This window comes from Squalius cephalus (genome assembly GCF_949319135.1).
Source record: "Squalius cephalus genome assembly, chromosome: 7".
NCBI classification, from domain to species: domain Eukaryota; kingdom Metazoa; phylum Chordata; class Actinopteri; order Cypriniformes; family Leuciscidae; genus Squalius; species Squalius cephalus.
This window is the reverse complement of record NC_137128.1, coordinates 46,227,111-46,253,731: the sequence shown is the minus strand read 5'-3', so window position 1 is coordinate 46,253,731 and position 26,621 is coordinate 46,227,111. Positions and strand designations below refer to the sequence as shown.

Below are 26,621 nucleotides of genomic sequence, written 5' to 3'. Positions count from 1 at the left end.
TTATATGGCTCATTTCACACACTATATAAACTTCTCATCTGGCAAAACACCGGTGTATCATATTTCTCTTTTACTCATGGCGATTACACTGTGTCTGTGGTGTTCTTTCGGCACACCGAAGAAATCTATCGGACTGATTTGATTGATTTGATTTGACATGAACATTAAATTACATTGGGCGAACCGTATGCATTTGCTTGGGTGTTTTAGCACACATGCTAATATTCAACAGCTGTCCACGGGAGGCTTTTAGAAAGAAAATACAATAACAATACTGAAAACAAAAGTAATAATAACAATGCTGATAAAAAAGATAAAGAAAATATACCACATGATTACAGATGCAAAAAACCTATATTCAAAATTATTTACATACGTAAGTTATAAAGCAAAAGCATGATAATCAGAAAATATCTCAGTAGTAGGTTATAAACGCGAGCACTGTTGTTTTGTTTTGCTATTGTATAAGTCCACCGTTAAAAGCATTGCCATCGGTCTCTAGTTTTAAATGAGTAGGTTAAGCATTCCAGAGTTTTGGCCCCTGTGCAGAGAAAGCCAAAAGAGGTCTTGCTTGTGTGTTCGCCCTATGAGAACTTTGACGCCTACTGACTAATTTAGAAAACAGTGGTGAAACATGATTATTAAAAGCTGCTCTCACGGTGCGCGGTGGGAGCGGAGCGAGCGTTTTCAATTCATTCCTATGGAAGTCGAGCTTCACGCTCGCGCAGTGCATTTTGGGATTTGACAGCAGACCGGAGAAAGCGTTGAGAGCGTCAAAAGGTTGGGCAGTTCGCGACTTTATGCAAATATCAAGCGAAAAACGCGGTCGTTATCCAATTGATGTGAGCTTCGCGATGTGACGTCTGTCTTGAGAGTTTAAAAATATGCAAATTGTGCCGGAGTTTATGCTGGATTTAGTGCATAAATCATTTTGTTTACAAATTAGATGTTGTGCAGTTGTTATATATGTTAAATATTTCATTTTGAATGTGTTCATTGTGATTATACTGGCTGGGTTTAAAAGTTTGTAAAATTGACATGATATCTGTGCTTGGGGCATTTGGAAACGAAGCTTGTCTTTTTCCGAATGTAATCGCATGCATCCCTGATGATTAAACTCCGCTCAGAGACGCTGGCAGCGCTATAACCCCTTCACTTTTGTGTGTGTCTGTTGGACTGCGAGTGTTTTTAATATGTTTTTTTCAACACACACACACAGTATAAGATGCACGCGATTACATTTAGAAATAGACAAGCTTTGTTTCCAAATACACCAAGAAAAGATATAATTTCAATTTTATAAACTTTTATAAACTCAGCCAATATAATCACAATGAACACCTAAAATAAAATATTTAATATATCTAAAGACAGACATCACATCCCGAACCTCACAGCAATTGGCTGCCGACAGCGTTTTTCGCTTGATATTTGCATAAAGTCAAGAACTGTCCAACCTTTTGACGCTCTCGGTCGCTCTCAACGCTTTCTCCGATCTGCTGTCAATCCCATAATGCACTGTGCAAGCTCGACTTCCATAGGAATTAATTAAAAACACTCGCTTCACTCCGCTCGCACCGTGCCAGTGGACACGCACCATAAGAAGCCTTCTCACCGCCATCGAAAAGCCTTAAGCGGAACAAGCCAACTGCCTTGCAGTTCTGAGGGCGCTGGCTTTCCTGGTTTTTCAACTGGACGCTGCCTTCAGCCGCTGTTCTTCTGTGCCATCCGGCGTGCAATATATCCTTTTAACGCATTAGTGTGTTTGCCGTTGCGGCACACTTTTTCTAAAAGAGCAAATTTGAGGCGTTGTTGTTACATATGCCTCCAACCACCTGCGCTGCTGCACGTGGTTTGGTTGCATAGGCCCTCTCTTTGGCGGAGACTGTCACATCCTCTGCGATTCCTGTCCGGGCTGTGACCACGCGGAAGCTCCACTCGCTAAGGGCGGCTGCCCTGAGTTTGACGAGATGGATCTCCCCATTCTGCGGCAGTGGTGGAAAGAGTACTAACAAATTGTACTTAAGTAAAAGTATTGCTACTTAAATAATTATTTACTTGAGTACAAGTAGAAGTATTGAAAAATAATATGACTCAAGTAAGAGTAAATAAGTAGTTTGCTTAAAAAACTACTCAAGTAACTACGTTACAAAGTACTTTAGTATTATTTTTCTATTTTTCAGGTATTTTCATAAGAATGATGTATGTCTTTAAAGGGATAGTTCACCCAAAAAGAAAAATTAGCCCATGATTTACTCACCCTCAAGTCATCCTCAGGTGTATATGACATTCTTCTTTCAGACGAATTATATAAACAGAGTTATATAAATAAAAATGTCCTGGCTCTTCCAAGCTTTATAGATGACATTAAGATCATGTCTTGATGCCTATTCCATACAGCATTGTTTCTATGTGGATAACTGCCTTCAAAGTCTTCCCACACCAGAGGAAGCTAAGGACTTCGTTCACTGCATGCGTGCAACCCTCTCCTCTGGTGGCTTTGAGATTAGACAATGGGCCAGTAATGACCCCAAGGTCATCTGTGATACTGTAGAGAGACTGACAAACCCCTCAAGCCAGATTCCCAGTGAAATGCTCTCAGACAACAAGTGCAGTGAGTTTGCTTCTTTCTTCTCTGAGAAAATCAATAATATCAGAAAGGTGATCAGCACATCCTTGAGTTGCCCTGGGGTCAGACAGATCAAACCACCTGAGAAAGTAGTTACTATGTCTGATTTCAAAGAAATGGATGGCAAAATTTTGGAAGAAACCGTACAGCACCTTAAAACATCAACCTGCGCTCTTGACACACTTGCCATATCATTTTTCAAAAGTGTGTTAAACAGTTTAGAAGCAGATCTTCTAGAAGTGGTAAATGCCTCACTTCTCTCTGGGATTTTTCCAAACTCCCTGAAAACTGCAGTTGTCAAGCCCCTCCTGAAAAAGAGCAATCTGGATAAGACCCTATTAAGCAACTATAGACCGATCTCAAATCTTCCTTTCATAGGCAAGATCATTGAAAAAGTTGTCTTCAATCAGCTGAACAAATTCTTGAGCTTGAATGGATACTTTGACAATTTTCAATCTGGTTTCCGACCGCACCACAGCACAGAGACAGCGCTCATAAAGATAATAAACGATATTCGCTTAAATACTGATTCAGGCAAATTATCGGTGCTGGTACTACTCGACCTCAGTGCTGCATTTGACACTGTCGATCATAACATACTTCTTGACAGGCTGGAAAACTGGGTGGGGCTTTCTGGGATAGTCCTAAAATGGTTCAGGTCATACTTAGATGGGAGAGGTTATTATGTGAGTATAGGAGACCATAAGTCTGAGTGGACATCCATGACATGCGGAGTCCCTCAAGGCTCAATTCTTGCGCCACTCCTGTTCAACCTGTATATGCTCCCAATGAGCCAAATAATGAGAAAGAACCAAATTGCTTACCACAGCTATGCAGATGACACACAGATTTACTTGGCCCTATCGCCTAACGATTACAGCCCCATTGACTCCCTGTGCCAATGCATCGATGAAGTCAACAGTTGGATGTGTCAAAACTTTCTTCAGTTAAACAAAGACAAAACTGAAGTCATTGCGTTTGGAAACAAAGATGAAGTTCTCAAGGTGAACGCATACCTTCACTCTAGGGGTCAAACAACTAAAAATCAAGTCAGGAATCTTGGTGTGACACTAGAGTCAGACCTTAGTTTCAGTAGTCATGTCAAAGCAATAACTAAATCAGCATACTATCATCTGAAAAATATTGCAAGAATTAGATGCTTTGTTTCCAGACAAGACTTAGAGAAACTTGTGCATGCTTTCATCACCAGCAGGGTGGATTATTGTAATGGACTCCTCACTGGCCTTCCCAAAAAGACCATAAGACAGTTGCAGCTCATACAGAACGCTGCCGCCAGGATTCTGAGCAGAACCAGAAAATATGAACACATCACACCAGTCCTCAGGTCTTTACACTGGCTCCCAGTTAAATTTAGGATTGATTTTAAAGTATTATTACTGGTATATAAATCATTCAGTGGTCTAGGACCTCAATATATTGCAGATATGCTCACTGAATATAAACCCAACAGATCACTCAGATCACTAGGATCATATCAGCTAGAAATACCAAGGGTTCACTCTAAGCATGGCGAGTCCGCTTTTAGCTATTATGCCAGCCACAGCTGGAACCAGCTTCCAGAGGAGATCAGATGTGCTCCTACAGTAGTCACATTCAAATCCAGACTCAAAACACATCTGTTTAGCTATGCATTTACTGAATGAGCACTGTGCCAATGTTTGTCCGACTGTACTGTACTGTACTGTATTTTATTTTATTTTATTTTTTTCTAAACTGTTTTAATTATTCTTATTTCTTTTTATTATTTTAATTTCTTCTATGTAAAGCACTTTGAATTGCCATTGTGTATGAAATGTGCTATATAAATAAACTTGCCTTGCCTTGTGATCTCCCTCCCGATGCTAGGTCAGACCAGGCAGAGCTCTGGCTGTCACATCATCCTTCCCTTGATCCCATGGAATCTACTCTAGGCCTCCACTGGAATTGCCATACGGACACCCTGAAATACAGGCACAGAGCTATTGAAGCTACTACTCCAACCATGCGTCACATCTGCAGGGTTCTTGCGAGCCAGTACGGTCCTCTTGGCTATATCCTCCCCTACACAACAAGAGCCAAGATCATTGTCCAGCACCTGTGGGCAAAGGCAAGAGAATGGGATGACCCAAACGTTCCCCACAACATCCTAGAAGCCTGGCTTTCCTGGGAAGGAGAACTCCCTAATCTCTCCTCAATAGTACTGCCCCGTTGTCTTATCCATTGGACAGTAGACACCCCCTCAGCCATCCAAGACCTGCACATCTTCTGTGATGCGTCAGAGCAGTCTTATGGCGCAGTCGCCTACATGCGCACTGAAGATGGTCAACAGGTGAATGTGTCCTTCCTAATGGCGAGGTCCCGTGTTGCGCCCAAAAAACAACTATCTATCCCTCGACTTGAACTGTGTGCAGCCCTCATTGGAGCTCAACTGTTCAACCTCCTCCAAACGGAGTTCACCCTCAACATCAGACAGGCTACTTTATGGAGTGACTCTACCACCGTCCTCTATTGGCTTCTCTCAGACTCATGCCGCTATAAGGTCTTTGTTGGAACCAGGGTGACTGAAATCCAGGAACTCACCAAAAGCCAGGAATGGCGCTATGTGGATTCCCAGAACAACTCAGCTGACGATCTGACTAGAGGGAAGCAGCTGTCTAATCTAAGTAAGCCTTGCAGGTGGAACCAAGGACCTGCCTTCCTCCTGCAACCCCCGAAAATCCTGTAGAGCTACGTAAGCCCAGTTTCTGTGGTGCCGTATTTCTTGGCCAAAATCCCTCCATCTCTAACCCTACCCAGTTCACCACCTTTTAGGATCTCCTTGACTCTACCGCTGCTTCCCATCATGGGGTGGCAGAGCCTCCTGCAACACCATCGTCAGCAACCTACCTCGATGCAGAAATTGCCATCCTAAGACAGACCCAGCTGGATTCCTTTGGAAATGATCTGGCATGCCTTCAGACCCACAAACCCCTTCCACATTCCAGTCATCTTCTCTCCCTTGCTCTGGAACTAGATCCAGTGTCAAGTTTCATTCGAGTAGGTGAAAGGTTATGACAAAGCAGTGACCTGCCCCCTGATGCCATACATCCAGTTGTCCTGGACCCAGACCATCCGGTCACAAAACTTATAATTAAAGATTGTGATGACCACCTACATCATTCTGGTCCCGAGAGGCTATTCGCTGAGCTGAGGAGGCGATTCTGGATCCTGAGGGGTCGTGAGGCTATCAGGAAACATCAGGAAACTACAGGAAGTCTACCGATCCCTGACCCCTGACCTCCAGGCAGTCCTGGCTAAACAGAGGATCTCCTTCAAGTTCAATCCCCCACATACACCCCACTTCGGCGGGACGTGGGATTGTGAAATACATTCCATCAAGATTGCCCTGCAGACCACCCTAGGTGCCCAAGCTGTCACTGAAGAGGTGCTACGCACAGTGATATCCTCAATTCAAAGCCCCTGGGTTATGTCGCTTCTGACTCCTAACCTGTTGCCCATGGGGCGGCATGACTCTTCCCTCCCCTTGGTAACGTATCCTGACTCTGAGCTGCGCAGCCGCCATCAGTGGCGTCATAGTCATATTCTTTCCAATCATTTTTGGGCTCACTTCCTCAGAAATTATCTTCCTTCTCTCCAGTCTAGACAGAAGTGGCGCACTGATAATCCTTGCCAACTAAACACTGTTGTTCTCATTCTTGACCCTCAGCTCCCCCAATCCCTCTGGCCAGTAGGTAAATTGATTTCCCTCCATCCCGGCAAGGACGGCCGTTGTAGGGTTGCAGATGTCCAGGTGGGGGACAAACAGTACACAAGACCCGTTGCCCGCCTCATCCAACTCCCTGCCCTACCTGAACCCCCATGACCTCCCACTCTAGCAAATTTGCAAGGCAAATTTGGGGGCGGCTGTTTGGAAGTTTTCCTCTCTGTCCTGCAGTTGCCACGCCTCATTTTTCTTTGCCACTCAGTTCCCCATGCAGTTCACCACACCTTCAACTAATTAGCTTCAACCAGCCACAGACTTCATTAGACAGCACCTGTAAACACAGCCCCTTCCTTCTGTTCATGCCACATGGAGGAATCCTTGTGTATTGCTGCTGGAAATGCCATGTCTCCTGATTTGTGTACGTTATTGAACTATGTAAGTTCCATACGTTTCTACTGTTAGATTGAACAGTTTAACTTGGTTTATATTGCTCATGTGACTCGCTGTGGTAATTGTAAGAATATGTGCATTTGAGTATTTATAGGCATTACCAGTTTATTAATTACGGGGCAGATAAAATTTATATATTGACTTTGTTTGTAGGCTACCTGGCAAATCTGCCGTTATAATATCAATCAGCCACAGACTTCATTAGACAGCACCTGTAAACAAATACACAGCGGACTTTTCCCTCCACAGACGCATGTCGGTAAATTAGGGAATGAACTTGCGCTCCCGGGGGCGGTTCAGCGAAAAGAGGAGGTATGTTGCGGCGTAAACGTTCCCTGATGCTATTTTGCAGGTTTAGAAAACAGTTCCGCCACTGACCAGGAAAAACCTAGTCTAAAGTCAGTGGCGCGTTGCGCATGTTATTCAAATGCTATTGTCAGGGCGCATGCTTGGCCGAAATGTAGCATGTGCACAACGCGCATACACTTTGATTCTCTCATCTACACAGAAGCAGCAGTTTTCATTTTTGCAAATCATAGGCTTCATTATTACAAGGAAAAATATTAACACACAAAATCATTGTTGTGTCCATGAAGATGTGAAAAAATAGGCATAAATTTAGCTTATACATTTACCCAAATTATCATACGCCTGTTAAACCGAAGCTAATTTTGGTGGGTTTCTCCCATCCCCAATGTCACTTCTCTGAGTTTTACGACAATGATGAGAACGTCGGTCTCCTCGGCTATGAACCACTCCTGGTGTATGCCTGGCAAATCCGCCGTTATAAAAGCATCCGCCATGGAACAAGCGCGCCTGCTCTTAAAGGGAATGTGAGATGACACTCTGATTGGTTTTTCACGTTACGCCTAAACCACACCTATGAATAATGAAGCTACTTCAGACCAACCCATTTTAGATTTGCGTCAGGCACAAGAGTCATTTATCCCGCCGGTATAATAGCAACAGCGCCCATGATCCGCCCACAAAGTTACTTGCGTTTCGCGTTTGATACTTGCGTTTCAGATCGTTAAAATAGGGCCCATTGTGTAATTAAAGTGACTGGACTGGACTGTTCTGTTCTTACCGACACCTCCACTGGCCTCAAGCCAGCCACCTACACATTCCTCTCAAACCTCCTTTTCAAGGCCCATTCCTTGTTTTTTCCCTTTACGAAGCCTGTCATGGACTGGCTTTATTGGGTTTATACTTTACTCTTTCTTAGCCTCAGGCATCTTGCCTCGGGCTACTGTATGGAGCGAAGTTAAGCATGAACAGCATTTTGAAGGGGGTTCCCACAGCGTAAAGCTAGCCTTACGCAATACGAGAGACCTCTTAAAAGGGAACGTCTCGGTTAATAACGTAACCCTCGGTTCCCTGAGATGAGGTCACTGTGCTGTGATCAGGGGATCGCTTCAGTCGATTAAACCTGGAGTTCCTAGGCGAGGAATGGGTGCTTATAGCCATAAGCCACACCCATTCTGGAGGGCTCTGACGTGCCAGGGCGCGAAGTGCCCTGATTGGTTCGCGCGTCTGAGCCGCCTCACCATAGGTTCGTGCAGTTGCCGCAGCACAGCCAATGACCGCGCTCGCCGCTCATCTGTGTATGCTGTGCAGCTGCGCTGCGTTTTAAAGATTTGGCTTCAATATTCTCGAGAAAAGGAGTTTTCCCATCGCTCCCTCATCTCAGGGAACCGAGGTTACGTTAGTAACTGAGAAGTTTTCTCTCTTAGTAATTGTCTCTTGGTTTTCATTACAAATATCTAAACATTCTTAAATCAAGACACGTTTACTGGAGAAGTAAAATGTTGTAAGATATTAATTGTTTGCTGAAAAATATATCCAAATAAAGTGAGTTTATGCTTCAAAAAAAGCTAAATTAAAATCATCCAATGGGGTCAGAAAATAATCTGATTTCCCTCTGAAATAAGTAGATTTTTCTGACCCGCTGACAGATATTTTTCTTGTTTTAAACATAATTAATACATTTTTCAGAAAGCTTAAGTCATTGTTCTTCTCCAGTAAATGTATCTTGATTTAAGAATGTTTAGATATTTGTGCTGGAAAACAAGACAAAAACACTGAGAAAGAACATAATTTTTTGTAGTATTTGGGGTTTTGAAAATTTAAATGCATTTTCAAATTTCAGTAACCTTACAAATGTTCACTTTTGTGCACCTCTATTTATTATTTTCCTAAAAGAGTGACGTCCAGATGCAATGCAGAATTCAAATGAAAAGAAAACTGAACCAAATGTACATTTTAAACATGGTTAATGGATCTGAAAAGATTAGGGATGCTCCGATGTGACTTTTGTTCTCATGATAATTTTATTTAGCCGATATGACAGTCTTGAGCTGCACATATTGCACTTTACTGTATTTTCTTTCTTTAAAAAAAAAAGTGATTTCAATCATATTTCATGCAGTTCAAAATCATCATGGTGAACAGTGCTCAGCTGAAGAAAAATACGCTGTCCGAAATATTCGTACGGTATGCATTTATTCGTATTCGTCATCAAAAAAATTGTATTCACATTGATTCAGATGACTCTTGTAGGCTATTTGATTCACATTGATTCACATCGCTAGCACAACACGCTAGTAATTCGCTAGCCTGTTAACGTTCCATCTGTGCCTGCAGTCTTTTTTTTTTTTTTTTCTCTCGCGCCATTTACGAGTCCATCAAGCAACTGTGGTCTAGGAAAAGGTCAACAAACACGGTGAGTCAGTCATCTTCTCTTATTGTCACTTGCACATCGTGTCACATGTATAGCATAGCCTTCTCTGTCAGCACTAAAGGATTTATAAGTGATAAATGCAGGGAGATAGTCAGGCTGATGGAGAAGATTTCAGAACTAGAGACACGCATCCAAACTTTAATTGAGGATAGTAGAGTGCAAGGGCTTTAGATACTGCTTTGGATGCGACTAGCTTATCTTACTCTGTACATTGTTCGGTTCCGGCTGAAGTAGAGCCCGTGCAGCAGGGCAACTGGGTGACGGTGAGACACTGTAGTTGCGGGACAAATCACCGCTCTTCCGTTCCGATTACCATAACAATAGATTCTCCCCACTCAGTGAAACACCCACTGAGAATCCTGTTGAATGTGTCCTAGTTATTGGCGATTCTATTACACGGAACGTGAAAATAGAGACACAAGCCACCATAGTCACATGTTTGCCGGGAGCCAGAGCGCCGGACATCAAAGCAAATTGTGAGAGCGTCGGTGTTGAAGAAGATCAGTATCCTCCGAACATCTGTGTTTCAGTTAATCACGCTAACTTTTCCTTCTCTTTGAAATGCTTGGCATACTAAATAATTTTTTCAGTTGTCTATAAAATCTGTTCATCTTCTTTGAAATTATTAATGCCATTCACTGAAACTAGTTTAGTAAATAGAAAATTCCTTCCATCATTCCACAGGTTGCGTTACTGCAGGATCTATCCTTGCATCAACCAGGTAGCCAGATGGAGACCCCAACATGCAGGCGTCTTATACCCTCAGTGGAGACGGATGTGAATTTGAACATTGCCAATCATGGGAATTGTGCTGACCATCCTCTCTGGCCATAACTGGTAGGCTATACTCCTGGGGGGGAAATGAGCCATAGTCAAAATGGCAAAGCATCAGGATTTAAATAATTTTCATAAATCATTGGTCAGGAAATTAACAACTATCCCGGGCATCAGCCGGGTATATATATTTTGGTACACATAATAATAAGACATGGAATGGAATAATAAGACAATCTTTGGTTTTGGTGCAGAGACTAGTTTTGCGGCAATCATGCTCAATTAAAGTTAAAGTTAAAAAAAATGCACAAAGTAAACAAGCATATATTTGTAGTATAGTGTGTTTTTATATGAATTGGAGAAACTTCAGTCAAACTATTTAATGAAGAGAAACAAAGTAGATAACTTACTCAGATTGAAATAGTTCTATGATCCTCATACTCATGTCAAGTTTGAAATACTTATGACACACTTTTCTAACCATTTAATAAGTTAACCTCTTACATATTAGCTGAATGTGAAGAACAAAACACATTTCTATTTACAGAACAACTGTATCTTAACAACTACAAATGTGTTTTTATACACCTGGCTTTTAATGTGGTCAAGAGCACTCGGATTGTTATTCGATCACTTAAAGCTTTGATTCCAGGGGTGTCTGGATGTGATCTGCAATCAGGCACAAAATGCACTTGAAAGAATTTAAATCTGACCTTTATTCAGAATTGACATAATTTTAATACATTTGCTAGACAGTTTTATTTTATATCATAGGTGAAATAGGACGCATGCATTATTATTTAGGCCCTTGTCTTAGCATAATTATGAAAGTCACAAAATAATTCATGGTCAGACTCAGAAATCAAACATGCACTACATGTAGGAGTTTCAAATCTCCTGTTTGCTGTAGTTTATAACACATTTATGAAGTATTTTGTATACATTTAGGAACTAATTATTGCTAACAATGATATTAGGAAAAGATCCTCTTAAAGTTTCAAATAAGCATGCAAAAACTATTTTCTTATCAAAAGCATACATATTCAGAACTCCATAATTATACAGAAGAGTTTAGTTGCATTTAATGATTAGCTTTATGCATTTGATTATTAAGCTTTATAATTTTTTCTAACAGTCTAGCATTTTCTTCAAAGGTGTTCTGACTTGAACTAAAATATTATTCAAAAAGACTTAAATCAAAGAATAAAAATGACTGCTTGTTCAGATGTATTTGTCCAAACTGTCAATAGCATCCTGTTTTTGGTGGTTTCTCCATTCGTCCGGAATCTCACCTCGACCCTGACATTTTTTATTGTAATGATTTTCCAGATCTTTCTGAAATCTGCAGACAAACCACTTCCAATAGGACAGCTCAGTGAAGTCAGGGGTGATGCTCCATTTAGCATAAACCCCTCCTGCAGTTTTGTAATCTTTATATTTAATGTATTCTGTAGATTCACGAGATGGGTAAAAAGACCCAGTACTTGACACTAGAGTTGTGCAAAAACTTGCACAAAGATCTTCTGTTCCTCTATAATGCCACCCATTCAGTCCATCAATTCGATGGAAAGGAACACTGTGAGGTTGTGGATCGTGGTCTTCTGCTGTGTTGGTGCAAATGGCTTTACAGAACGGACACTGAACCCAACAGCACTTACAGAGGTGTTCATATAGTATCTCATCGGGCCTGTCCTTATATTCCAGATTTGATGGAAAAGATTCTGTATTCAATTTCTCACCAATCCCAGATATTATAGAAGGAATTTCCTTCATTATTACCTCTTGTAGGAGTTTTACATCAACATCATCACGACTAACTCCTCTGAGGTCATTCTCAGAGAATATCAGCACATCTGATAACATCAGAGTGAAAGTCTTCAACCAGAGATCAGCATCTCCATGGTTTTCATCAACCTCTTCAGTTGCTCTCTTCACTGCTTCTACGATCCGCTTCTCCTTCTGTTTTAAATCATCGCTCATCTTGGGCAGAACACTGGTGTTGAACTTAGCAGTGATGTACTGACTGACTTCCTCTCTGATGAAACTCTGGAAGTGCTCTTTGGGTTTATGAATGTAGGTTTTGTATGCCTCAAAATCCTCCTTTTCTGCCAGTGTCTTCAGGATGTGTTTCTCCAGATTAGATCTGTTTCCATTCAGTGATTCACAGTTTGCCCTCATTTCATCTGCCAAATCTCGGGCAGTTTTTTTGTAGACACTCTGCTCAATGGGTTCTTTAAGTTTGTTACAGATGATCTCCCCTATGATCGTAGCTGATGTTGCCCCCTGGCAGTATTTCTGGAAAATACTGTAATATTCTTCTCTTTTTCTTGCAAAATAGAGAACAGGATCATTGGCTTGCTTGAATTTTTTGTGTTGTTCCATGATTATCGGTTTTACTGTGTGCAATATGGCAAGGACCAAATCACTGAAGAAGTGTTTCTTGAACACATATTTATCTTTTTTTCTTTTCTCATATTCTGTTAATTTTTTGTTGATGAAATCACTGAGTTCTTGAATGTAACTTTTATTGTAGCCCATCTTTGCAATGTTTTTTGACATGATAATATTTTTTGCTTGCTCTGCAATATCTAAAATTAAGGTTTTGATTTGAGTCTGATCCTCTTTAGTTAGAGAATAAGTCAATCCGAATGGATTTGTAAGAGAGATCTTCTGTTTTTGATTCTGTACATACTCTGAATAGTCTGACATCATGAAAATGTTGCACTTTTTGTTCTTCATTGAGGGGTCTGCGAAACTTTCGTTGGCATCACTGAGGACCTCCATCATATCTTTTAAAATGTAAAGGTCTGTGCCTTGAGGTGTGACTTTCTTAATCTCATCTACACATTTTTCCCAAAATGAATCAAAATCTCTTTGCAGGAACGCCTCATTATTTGCTTGGTCTTTGAGAGTTAAGGCAAGATTTTTGGCCTTCTCAAGCAGAGCGTTTTCATTTTGTGTCCTCTGATCATCAATCTTTTTCTTTAGGACTCGCTGCTGTAGCACCTCATTCAGTTTCGACTTTGTTTCCCTAACAATGTTTTCCTGTATGTGTGTGATTTTTATTTCGAAAGAGTTTTTCCACTGAATCAGAATATTGGCATTGCTGTCTTTCTCAAAGAATTCTGACATAGATTTCTTCACTTCTGTACTTTGTACATTTAGTTCCTCTTGAAGATCTCTTTCCTCAACCACATCGATTGCTTCATTTTCTATTTTGTTCTGTAATCTGTTTTCAGTTTCCAGCATGGCCTTCCGAAGACTCCAGGTCCACTTACTGTATTCCGTCTCCAGTTTTCTGTATGTGGCAATCTCCAGAGCATTTTTGAAGCTGAACACAAAGCGTTCGTCCAGTAAAGCATCCCAGAGATTTTTAATATGATTTTTGATGTGTGTCAGCTTCATGACATTTGATTTTGAAACACAAGAAAGAATAGTTTTCTTGAGGTCTTGAACACTTTCACAATATGAAGGGTTGGGTGGTGCCATTGGTGGGCTGCCCTCCCAGAGCTGAGCAAAATACTTCACATCCTTCTGTACATCAAATTGAATGACATCACTGAAACGTTCTGCATTACAGACTTCATCTTCTGCAGCGAGTTTGGTCATCCTATCCAGTGTCTCCTGCAGTCGTCTCCTTGCTTCCATGGTATTTTTTTCAGCTGTGACGTCTGAAACGTTCTGATGCACAAACACACAGCTGGGAGACAGATTTACCTTCTTCATCCTCAAGAAGGCCTGAACAACAATCTGAAGAATGTCCTGCATCTCTGTGGGGTTTTCTCCATAGATGTTGATCAATGTCAAATTTCCAAGGCCAATAACAAACGTGGCCAATTCATTGTCATGGTGTCTTGTTGATCTTCCTGCCAGTTCTAGAGAACGAAGTCCCTCAGTATCAACAACCAGAATATAGTCAAAGTTCATCTGTGTTTTCATCTCGTCTGACACTTTGACCAGCTGCATGAAAGCTCCTCTGGTGCACCTGCCAGAACTGACGGCAAACTGCAGTCCAAACATGGCATTCAGCATGGTGGATTTCCCAGAGCTCTGAATCCCTAAAATGGACAGAACAAAGACTCTCTGGTCTCCCAGTTTCTGGATGAGTTCTTCTAGAACAACAGTGACCCAGTCCTGAGGAACATGGCCAGCATCTCCATCCATCAGCTCCAGTGGAAATCCAGAGATCATCATCTGTGCTGCAAGACCCGGGAGAGAATGGTAGTCAATCTGCAGGTCTGTCTTGTTCTTCTTCACAGATGAACATGATTCATAAATCTGTCCAATTTCTCTGAGGATGTGCTCCAAACCAAAGGCCGCAGCTTGAAGTTTCTCAGATAGTTCCAGAAGTTCAGGCTTGAGTTTTTCAGATTTGTCAGGATTTTCTTTCAGTTTTAACCATTTTCCATCATACTCAAGATGTAGTTTTGAAAGGTCAGCGGAGGTATATTCATCCAGGAGGATTCTGAGCCATTTAAGAAAAAACGTTGACTTATTTTCAGCACCTGAGTTCATTTGTTCCACGAATAAATGTATAAACCTACTTATGTCAGATTTATGCTGCTGTTCACGTACTTTCATCATCTCAGTTTTTTTTTTACCAATTTCCATTTCTGTGACATCTCCTTGTGGTCGATTTAGTTCTTTATTCTTCTGACACCACTGATGCCACAGTTCGCCCTGACAGGGCAGAAATGATTCTTTAATTTTTGTCAGATCTTTCTTCTCCAGTAGTCTCACCATTTCTTGAGCTGCTTCTCTTCCTTCTCTGCAGTCATCAACATCTTCCTGATCTACTCTGATGTCTGAGTGTGTGGCCACATTTTCAAGTCTGAAAGTGGAAGGTGATTTTGAAGATGAGAATAAGAGGCTATCTGTAATAGCTTCTCTGAGATCTTTAGATATTTCTGCTTGACCTCTGTCTTTCAAACCAATTTTATATTTTCCAGTCCCCACCTCAGTGTACAGTGAATCATCCTCAGGAAGAAGGCAAATCAGTGGCTTTGGGTCCTCGTAGAGTTTTTGGAATTTTTCTGCACTTTTGTCATTTCTGTCCAATTGTGGTAAAACAACAACATTGACTGAGGCCAGTTCAGTCATTATATGCATCTGTTTCTCATGGTCTCCTGCATCACCGTGTAGATTACAGAATGCAACGCGTTCAGTGAATTTATCATCATATGTCCCAGAGGGGCAGAACCAGGCGATCTCCACCACTCCATCCATCAGGACTCGGGTTCTGCTGCTGCCTGGGCAGTTCCTGTTGAAGAACGTGTCGTGTTTCTCATTGATCAGCTTGTTCATCAGCTCAGACTTGGATGAGGACACTGAGCCAAACCTGAAGAAAAACACCATTGGAGTTTCTGCCTTGTAGATCGGCTGGATTTGACTGATGATTTCTTTGTTGTTTATTATTTTCCAGCTCTGGTTAATTTCTCTAAATGTCCACAGAGGGAACTCAATCTGATGAGTGAACAGATCAGGAACAAGCAGAGGCAGCGCGTACCGGCACTGGGACAGTTTAGTGACCATCATCTGCTTCAGGAAACCATCAGCACAATGAAACACGGCCATCTGAACATCCATTGGGTGAATGGGGTCTGTGTTGCTCTGTCTTTTATTAGATGTTGATGTTTTTCCAAAAACTGCATTAAACGCATCAACATTGTTTGCAGATTGTTGTTGGGCTTTTTGTTGTTTTTCTTTGTGATGCTTCGTAGTATCTGTAACCGTGATACTTCTTGCTTTGTAGTTCATCATCAGTAATTTTTGTAAAAACATATGAACCAGTTCCTCCTCAGTACAAGACCCATGGGACTGTAATGAATTTGCAGTTATCTGAAGAACATCTGAAGCTCTCAGTTTGTTTCTCTTGACTTCAAGTTTAAGTCTTTGAAAAAGTTCCTCCACTTCTTTTTCCACATCTTTTCCTTGTGTTCTAGGGTCTTTGGCTGTTTCGGCCTGTAACATAAACATGACAATTTTACTCTTATGTCTCATTTTTGTATAGATATACCAGTACAAAGAGCTGCAAATTGAAAACAGCAAGTTTTCTAACAACATATTTTCTGCAAACAGACTTGCAAGCACCATAGTCAGATATGATCAATAACTTGTATATTATTATAAAACAACTTCATGTTGTAACTTCACAGCTTCAACTTTACATCAGCCTCATGTGTGTATAAAAAACAACTGTACATGAGAGGCAGCACTTTGTCTGCCTAAATAAACAAATGGATTCCCAAACCTGTTAAAGCTGCTCTAAGCGATGTTGGGTGACGTCACTTCTTGTTGATGTTCTAAGTATTGTCAAACAAAACTGAGGCTAGCTCGACCCTCCCTCCTCCTCATCCCGTCCCCTCCCATTCCCTTCTATACTTTTCCGATGTAAATTCGTGACTTTGTGCGTTCCTTCTCCTTTTCACTCTTCTTTGCTATTTGTTCACCGGAATAATTCTCATGTTAGTCGTTGTCTAGGACATCTCTCCTCTAGCTAACTTCCCTCTTCATGCTTCTCTCTCCTCCACTCCCCACTCCTTCATGTGCACGCGCACTAAACCCCCCACCTCCAAATCATTCTTATCGGTTATTTGCTGGAACACTGTTTATGTTTCGTGGTCCAGGTTGGCCCAGTTTGTTTTTGTTGCCATTTGTGGAGCCTGGGCTGTCTACAGAGACAGCGTTTTTTTTACAGTGTGTTCAGGGGACAGGCAGCTAGCAGATAGTGAGGAGATGTTTGCTGTATGTTTCAGCCAAAAAATGTTTCAGCCTAAAAAACGCGTGACATCGCTTAGAGAACCTTTAAATGTCTCGGGTTTCTTATATTGCTTTACACTTCACATCGCACTTACCCTATGTCTCTCTCTTTTGTCTTTTGTGGTTGTGTTGTCCATCTTCTCTTCAATAATTGTGGTTTGATCTTGTAAGAAAAAAAAGAAAGAGAATATTCATTCTACAATGAAAAACTCTGCATAGTGTTGGTTAATTTGTAACAAGATTTTAGCTGCCATTTCCTTAGCAATTTTTGTTTAAATACTGCTCCTTTTATGGACTGAAATAATTCCATTACTATATTACAGTAAATAACATTCACCTAAACACCCAAGTACTGTACCCTCAGATGATGTATGACAATGACATGTATGTTTTATAGAGTTTTAATTGTCTGATTCTTTCCCATATTGGTGCATGTTGAAATGTCAGTTTGATCATTTGTAAATTTTTGTTCTTCCCTACCGGCTAAAAGTGTGAATCTTTGAGTAGGCAGTAAAAATTCAATTTAAATCAAAAGCAGTTTTTTGTAAATTCAGGAAAATTAATTTAGATTTGATTTGCAAAATTTGATTACGTTATTATAATGCCTTTTTTAGGATTCTTACAAACTTGTCCCAATGTGTGTTATGAAGAAAAACAAACTCTTATTGTTTATTGCCACCAAAACAAAAGGTTTCTTTGTTCATCCCGTGAGCAGTTCTAATCAAAATTTTTAGATGATTTTTTTTCACCATCTAGGCCATAACCATCTTTAATATGTTGAAAACATGTCAGTTTGCCACATGAATCATGTAAATCATAGCATATTCTCAATTTAAAATGGCAATTTGGTTTTTTTTATTCTTCATCAAAATGGCAAATTTGACAAAGTTGAGTAGTTTACTGGTGTCACCACTGTTTTGAGTTTTTGTTTTTGTCAGAGGAAGTCATGCTTTAGCTGTGGAATGGCACATCTAGCGAACGCTGCAAACAGCCCGACTGCAACATGCAAGTGTAAAAAGATATGACATTACGCTAAACTGTGATGATAAGCTCAATCAAACACGTGAGGTCTGTGAAATTTAATTACCTGAAGTTACTGTACTTTTAGTGGTAAAACAAGTCTCCTATTTTTAATCCTTGTTCCTTGTCCACTGTGGGAGATGCTGATGCTATGATTCTGACGCGTACCATAAATAGATCCAGAGAGGCGTGTTGATGTTCCAAACAAATAACTGAAGTTTATTAAATCAAAAATAAAGAAGCATTGTAACATAAAACAAAACAAACAACTTTTAGGCCGCTTGCAAGTTTGTTGCACCATGCCACCCTAGCTCCATGTGTACGGTCAAAAGACTGTGCTTCTTGCACCAGCGCCCCCTTCCTGTCAGGGGTGGCCTATCCTTTATACAACCTTTCACCTCTCACCTATAGAGGGCACACACTCAGAGAAATAAACACAATTAACAATACACAACAAACTGATATTTAAATGAACAAATTTATACAAATTAAATAAGGTGGTAAGTATGGTTCCTACAGTACTTTTACACACAATATTCAGCTTGTACTCCCAGCATTACAAGCACAGTGACTATATGCTCTTTTCCGCTGCGTGGTATGACTCTGCTTGGCTCGCTTTACTTTTCCACTGCAGTTTAGTGCCGCTTCAAAGTGGGTGTGATTATAGACTGATCGTTATAGCTGTCCCACCACCTCGTCTACTGACCACGATACATCAACTTTAAAAAAAAAATTGTAAGTCATTTAAAGCAATTAATTAAAAAAAAAAGTTGTACAGATCAATGATTCTGCGGTGGCTATTGCTGACTATTTAAATCTAGCGGGTTTAGTGTCTCGTGACGCAAATCCAATGACGCTGGTAGTGACGATACTCTCTGACCAATCAGGGATCTGCAGTGTTTACACGTCACATTTTAGTATCGGTATGACTCGCTTGGAACCTCAACCGTGGTGGTGATTAAAAAAAAAGTACTAGGTACTGTACACAGTGGAAACCCCCCCGAAAGTGAGCAGTACAGTACCATGCAGTGGAAAAGCACTATATATCTACTTCGGACTAAAAGACTTGTTACAGAACTTGGTGCATTTTCTCCCTTAGTTCGGTTCATTTAGGCATATATAAACACTGCAATCATGCTCGGATCCGCACACATTCACACAAAATAATTGCTCCAATATATCCTGAAAGAGGTGTTCTCGGCCTCATTGAAAACAAACTCTTGGGTGTTTCAGTTGAGATAAGAAAACAATCCAACGAACCAAGCTATTATAATTCATAATGGAAAATTCATTATATAAAAAGCAGCAGTGTCTCATTTTTTCACTTCATTTCACTTCATCTCACTTTTCTCTGTTCATTTGCAAGAATGCTGTCCCGACAAAGCCATGATTCCAGCTCTAACTGCACACATACTGTGTATATAGTACTGTGCAAAAGTCTTAGGCCTCCATTAGATGTTGTTTTTTTCATAGCGATGACCCAATGACCCTGATTGTCTGAACCCGCATAGAATCACGGCAATTCATTGGCTGATGGCCATCTGCTCCTCAGATTCTCCAGTGGAGTTTCTCCATAACTATTTATGCCCCAGTCCAGAGGCATGCGATGTTGTTTCCTTTGGATTGGAGGATGTTTTATTCAGCGCTGTGTCTGATTCGGAGAATTTCGGGTCCGCGGCCGACGCTCTCTCGCCCATCGGCCTGGAAGTGCTGCCTTTTGCGGCCTACACTGAGCTTGTGGATGTTTTAGCACGTGCTACTGAGAAACTTAGCATTGAGTGGCCGGACGAGCCTCGCAAATCCAAATTCCGTTGACAAATTCCGAACTGCTAAGACGCAGTCGGCTGCCCTTAAGCAGTTTATGCCTAGGAGGGCTTGCGAACCTCCTACTCCTTCCCCAGTGCCTAGCGACTGCTTCGCACACCGGAAAGAGGCCCCTAGAAGGAGTGACGAGCTGAGACATCCCCCAACTCGCACGGTCTGGGGAGCTCGTGGCCATCCGATGCCCCGTCAGCGCCCCCGTAGACGTGTTGACCTGAGGCAGCCAACAAAACCTGCTGCTTCAGCTTCGCAGGGGTGTTCCTGATCCACGTGTCAGGAAACGGAGAGCTTCCCCCATCTCAGAAGGGAGGGACAGACCGCTGAAGCGTATCTGTTCCCCCTCGAGATGCTCTCCGGATCAAACTCTGTCATACCCCCCGCCATGCGCGCTTAAGGATGCAGAGTCAGTCTGCCAAGACCATCTTCCTGTACTGAAGGATGGAGACGCTCAAGGCTATCTCCCCTCAATGCATCTTCTCATTTGAGCTGTTTCACCTACTAAAGGAGACTCATCTGGCTTTCTCCTCGTGCTGAAAGCTCCAGCCTCTATGCTAGACCCCGGAATGAGAGAGACCCCGTGACCCCTGTGGGCCCCTGTGGGCCAATTTTCACAAAGGACACCTCAGGCCCTCCTTCAAATGTTTTAGTTCTGTGCCCACCACCTTTCGCTGGCAGTCACTCAGAGAGTCTGGCGGCGAGGCCCCTCCCAGGGCCCATTCCCGTGCAGCCCTTGTCTCACCACCTGGCAGCGTGGAGACTTCTGCCAGGTGTGTCGCGCTGGGTTCTCTGTACAATCCAATTCGAGTGCACACTCCAGTTCCGCCGCAACCCTCCTTGCTTTGATGGGGTTCACCCCACTGTCACGAACAGCACCCTAGAAGCTTCTGTTCTACAACAAGAAGTAACTCCCCCTTTTTACTTCAGGGGGTCAAGATGGGTGTAGTTTGCGTCGCCAGGTTGTCACAACGGATGACTCTTGGACTAGTTGGGGTGGGGTCTTCGAGGGCAGACCGGCGTGCGGTGTTTGGACGGGCGAGCTTCTCTCGTGGCACATAAATTGCCAGAGGGTCTCTCTGGCCCTGGATAATTTTCTCCCGGCCCTGATGGGCTGTCATGTCATTGTCAGGATGGACAAGATGGCAGTGTTGACCCATGTAATTTAATGTCTCAGTTGTTCATATGCTTTGGGGCTGGCCGTCGAAGGCTCGTCGCCTCTAAGCACAGGATCTCTCACTGGTTGAGAGACACAATTTCCCTGGCTGAGGTGTGGAAGCTTCCTTCACCTCGACTAGGAGTATCGCGTCCTCCCAGGCTCTTTTCAAGGGAGTTCCTTTAGAGGATATTTGTGTGGCGGCAGGTTGGTCCTCTCTGCACACTTTTATTAGGTTTTATAACTTGGATTTAGATGCGGCCCCTGGTTCCCGGGTTCTTTCTGTATGAACTGGTCGCCTAGGTCTTAGTTGAGTCTGATCTGGGTTACTCGAGTAACCCGAGACATTTTAGCAGTGGTATAATGACTGTATATAATTATTTTTTAGTCTCCTTATTAGAATATAACCAGAATATACAGGAAATTTGAATGCAGTATTAACAAAATAAAAATAATTCCTTTTATAGGCTAAAGTGGAGAGTATTTAATGACCTAATCTTATACTTGAGCAATAGCAGGAACATGGCTCCTTTAACCCAAAATGGAATGGAAAAGGACTGGAAGGCCAAGAAAACTTAAAAAATATGACGAGAAGTTTCTCAGAGCTTCTTCTTTGAGAAATTGAAAGAAGTCCAGGAGGTCACACTAAATTGAGATTTTTGCCTAAAGAAGCCATTTTGTTCTGAATTTATACATTTTGTGTACATATTTCCTGTATTTTCTGTTTGTATCTTAATAAAAAAGACCAAAAAAATATATACGTAAACAACAAAGCTGGTGGTGGCCTAAGATTTTTGCACAGTACTGTATATATACTGTGCGTAACTTGACACCTTTACCTTGTTTTTATTATTGTCAGGTTTGGTAAGTCGAATCTGACAAGAATTATAAGCACTTAGAATAAGAATGCCCCAGTAGGCAGATTTTGTTATAAAAATAGAAGTCAATTTATTGATTACAATTTGTATCTCTAGATACAACAAATACTCTATGGGCCCTATCTTGCACCCAGCGCAATTGACTTTGTACACCGACGCATGTATCATTCCTATTTTGCACCCGCGCAAAGCGCGCTTTTCCCTCCACAGAAGCACGTCGCTAAACTAGGGAATGAACTTGCGCTCCCTGGGCGGTTCAGCGCAAAAAAGGAGGCGTGTTCAGGCGCAAACGTTCCTTCATGCTATTTTGCAGGTTTAGAAAACAATTGCACAACTAACCAGGAAAAAATAGTTTAAAGTCAGTGGCGCGTTGCGCATGTTATTCATATGCTATTTTAAGGGCGCATGCTTGGCCATAATCAATGTAGCGTGTGCACAACGCGCATACACTTTGATTCTCTCATCTACACAGAAGCAGCAGTTTTCATTTTTGCAAATCATACATTATTACGATAGATAGATAGATAGATAGATAGATAGATAGACAATTTATTATAAAAGCATACATCTAGCTTACACATTTACCCAAATTATCATTCGCCTTTTTAACCAAAGTTAATTTGGGTGGGTTTCTCCATCCCCAACGTCCCTGACGAGAGCGTTGCTCTCCTTGGCTGTGAACCGCTCCTGGCGCGCGTCTGGCAAAACCGTCGTTATAATAGGAATCCGCTTAGAACAAGCGCTCCTGCTCTTAAAGGGAATGTGAGATGAGGCTCTGATTGGTTTATTTCACGTTACGCCCAAACCACACCTATGAATAATGAAGCTCTTCAGACCAACACATTTTAGATTTGCGCCTGGCGCAAGAGTCATTTATCCCGCCGGGAAAATAGCAACAGCGCCAAGACCCGCCCACAAAGTTACTTGCGCTTTGCGCTTTGACACTTGCGTTTCAGATCGTTAAAATAGGGCCCCATATAAGTATTAAGTAAAGTACAAATATTAAAAAGTTTTTCAATCAAGACAATATTAGCAATGGTTCTGGTGCCAGAGACGCTCTTCAGGTGGTCATGAAGCAGCATCTGAGTGTCACTGACTGTCCTTGTCACGAATATTTAAAGATAAATTAGTGACCTCCCCAAATTAGGTCATCCAGATGGGGAACGCCCTCTTTAAAAAGGCCTGCCTTATGTGTTCTCCTCTGCATTCGGCGAGTTTTTTCCTCTTGACCGCATCACTTTTCATCCATGGCAGCATACAGTACATCCTGCATACTACTTGTAAAGTTGCTCTACATGTTTTTGCTTTAATCACAAATAAGTCATCAGTAGATTGATATGTTGAGTGGTCTCATCCGTATCACTTTAACCTTGAATTAACTTTATACAGCTGTTTCTGCACTTATACACACATAACTCTGCAACGCTGTCCAGCTACTGGGTGAATACTACAAGAGATCATATAAATATTACATTCATTGTATATATATATATATATATATATATATATATATATATGAAAACAGCTTATATTTATCAAAAGAAAATTACGTGTATGGGTAGCGCAACTATGACTGTTTAAGCCCCGCCCCTCACGCCCAGTTCTGAAACTGCTGGTGCTGCAGGTCTGCTGCTGGAAATGTCTCGTCTCCTCAGCTGAGGCTGAAAGAAGTTTCCGAGCTCTTAGGAGACTAAAAAATATAGCTCAGAACAACTATGCACAAGTGAGACTTAACAGTATTGTTGTGTGACGTTCACCAGGACAAACTGGACAATGTGCCAACAGTTAATTTCTGTTAATGGCAGATGCAGACATGTGCTTGGCTTCTTCAAATAGCAAGGAACAAGACAGTAGACACACTGACATTGACTATTGCATTGCACTATGAACAGAGTAAAGTTAAGTCTCGGTTAAACTGCCTCCTTTTCATTATTAGTTACCTGTAACATTACAGAATTAATTTATTTAAAGGGGTGGTTTACTGCCTTTTTTCTTTGCTTGATTGTGTTTATGGGGTGCAATATAACATGTCTTCGTGTTTCGTTTGTTAAAAAATGCCTTATTTTTCATAAATGTCACCTTTATTGTTAGCCGCTATCACCTCTGTCATTTGAACGACCGGTTGACTTCCTGATTCTATGAAACCACTCCCTCAGAAACAAGCAATGGGCTCAGATTGGTTAGTTTGGCCGGTGTGTTATAATTGGTTAAACTGCGTACTGCACATTGTCCGGAAACTTCACGCCCGGTCAAATGTAAATAATAGTGTCAATATTGCCGTATCAGTTTGAGCCAGAATCAGACCCAGAAAGCGGTAATGAAGAGAGTCAAGCAGCATTGAAGCAGCATTGAACTCGTGTAGATTCTGGAAGCTGTCTTCTGTAAAATGCGCAGCACAGAGAGCTAAATTACGATTATAATTGTCAGGAACATAATCAAACATAAATTTTAACCATTGCTGACGAACTACAGCATCCGTAGGAAGCCCGAACAAAGAAGACCTGACAGCTGGGTGAAAATAACACACTTTCGACGGCATGGCTACAGCTCTTCACTATAACTCTTTCTCTTCGACAAAGCCATAGAACATGGCCTTGCCCCCTTTTTTGCATGTTCCGGAGAGAGGGTTGATCGTTGTAGTCACATTTGAGTAGTTTTTGCAGGCATTAAATTTCCTGACTTTTAAAAGACGATATCTCCGCTTACGTTGAACTTTCAGCGCAGCAACTTTGCAGATACTGTTCATGCACCAACAGTGACAATATACACTATTTAAAAATGCAAAAAGTAAAATCGCAATCAACCTCCCCTCTAACATATTGTTAAGGTCAATATAAACTAAAAAGTTTAATACATGATCCTATTCGTTTGCTGAATCCTGAGCTTCCGAGGATGTCCCCACCAATCTCAAAATCAAACCTACGCCCGAAATGTAAGATGAAATAGGTCTGGGACGGCAGCATTAAATGCGGTAAAATTTTAACGCATTCTTTTTTTTTTTTTTACTGTAATTAAGTAATCTAATAATGCGTTCAATCGACAGCCCTAAAACAAAATATTAATACATAAGACATACTATTTTAACTAAATGGATCAAACAATTAGGCAGGATAATTGTATTTTTATGTAGGCCTATATTACACAATTTTGTGGAATAATTCCCCTGCGCATCTGACTCAAGCTAAACAGGGCTTCTCCTCTTCGACACCTACAAAGTTATACTCTACTAGCTGTGTCTCCACTTCATCACTTACCTATGAAAATATCATTTGGGAATAAGATCTGTTCCACTAACCTGCTGCGCAGCAGTAACCCGGCAGACTCTGGCAGACTCCAGACAACGCCTTTGCAGATACTTAAACAGTACACCGGTTTTTATAGAAGAGGAGCGTGGCAAAAGTGACGTTGTTCATTTCATAATAACTCCAATAGGATTGGTTCTTCACATGTATAATTCTTTGTTACTAGGCAGAATCAAATTCTGATTCCTTGATACTTAGGTTATATATTTAGACAGCTGTCTTTTCGTTTGCTCTTTTAATTCTCTAACACTCAAATTGTGGCCCAAGTGCTGGGGACATTTAGTTTTCAAATCAGATAAATGTTAATCCTTCAAGGAAAGGAAATGTTATGATTAATTTAAAGTTCTGTAACTATATATATATATATGTGTGTGTGTGTAGTGGAAAATAATTTTACTTCATGTTATATATGTGCTTGCATGGCAACAAACATATGATCTAAGTGTAAATTTACTGTGTGCTATTTCAAATGTCGGCTTGTATGAGCTGAAAGTATCTCTGCAACTAAAAAGGTGTTTATGTGCACCCAAAATCCTGCTATTGTCTTAGAAACGTTTCCTCTGTCTTGGGTCTAGAGAATGAGAGATGTTTTTGTCTCTTTATATGGTATAGATCTTCTTTCTCGATTAACAGTATAAGAAACCAGCAGAGTGAGGTTCGAGTGATAAAAAGCCTGTACTAGGCAAGGTTGCCCTTCATGCAGAAAACTCTGATGTCTGTATGTGACTGGCCTTCTTGCAAGAATAAAGTACTTTACTTTACTTTTTAAAAGTGGGCTTGGTTTTCATTGCAGTCTCACCACTAAATAATTAATTTCCATATATGTATATATATTAGCATAGATGGATTAACCATATGGCCAATTGGGCAAGTGCCCAAGGGTACCACTTACATATTTTTTCTCAGATAAAACAAGCGATGCATTCTCAAACGTCTTTCTAGCCATGGCCTATACAAACTTCTAAATTTCCAGAATGTTTTGTTGAAAGTTTTTTATTTTCCCATGAGTGTGGACGCGCAATCTACCGCTAGATTCACACTGCGTGTCGCATACGCCTTTCATTTTGACGCCCAATCGCCTATATAACCATAGTGACCACATCTTCAAGATGTTTTGTGACGTGTCTGTAGATGCTCACAGAAGCTTCTGGAAGTTTCCCGTCAATAATGTGCTGCGTCACTGAAGCAGAAACAAGACACACACACACATCATTCATACACACTGAGAAACACATGTGCCAAATGTTCTTTGAAGTAAACTAAATACTGTTGTTGAAATTAAACAGTGTAACTTCCCTGTGAAAACGAGTGATGGATCTGGGTTTTGCTGAATGGGGCCTTTTGTTCCACAGAAGAAAGTTGCAAACTGCTATGGATAAAATCATCTTACCTTCT

The 26,621-nt window shown here is 41.2% G+C and overlaps 2 protein-coding genes across 2 annotated transcripts in view; one reads left to right on the top strand and one right to left on the bottom strand.

The window, feature by feature from the left end:
* Positions 1 to 26,621, top strand: part of pias4b (protein inhibitor of activated STAT, 4b) — a 176,629-nt gene that overhangs the window by 54,846 nt on the left and 95,162 nt on the right. The gene's annotated exons all lie outside the window — the stretch shown is intronic.
* LOC307161943 (interferon-induced very large GTPase 1-like) overlaps positions 10,991 to 26,621 on the bottom strand; it is a 65,944-nt gene continuing 50,313 nt past the window's right edge. The window contains exons 4-5 of the mRNA XM_079876911.1: positions 17,151 to 17,218; positions 10,991 to 16,257 (exon numbers count right to left, since the gene is read on the bottom strand). Coding sequence (XP_079733037.1) covers positions 11,518 to 16,257; positions 17,151 to 17,218 — 4,808 coding nt within the window. The 3' untranslated portion in view covers positions 10,991 to 11,517. The remainder of the gene's footprint in view (positions 16,258 to 17,150; positions 17,219 to 26,621) is intronic.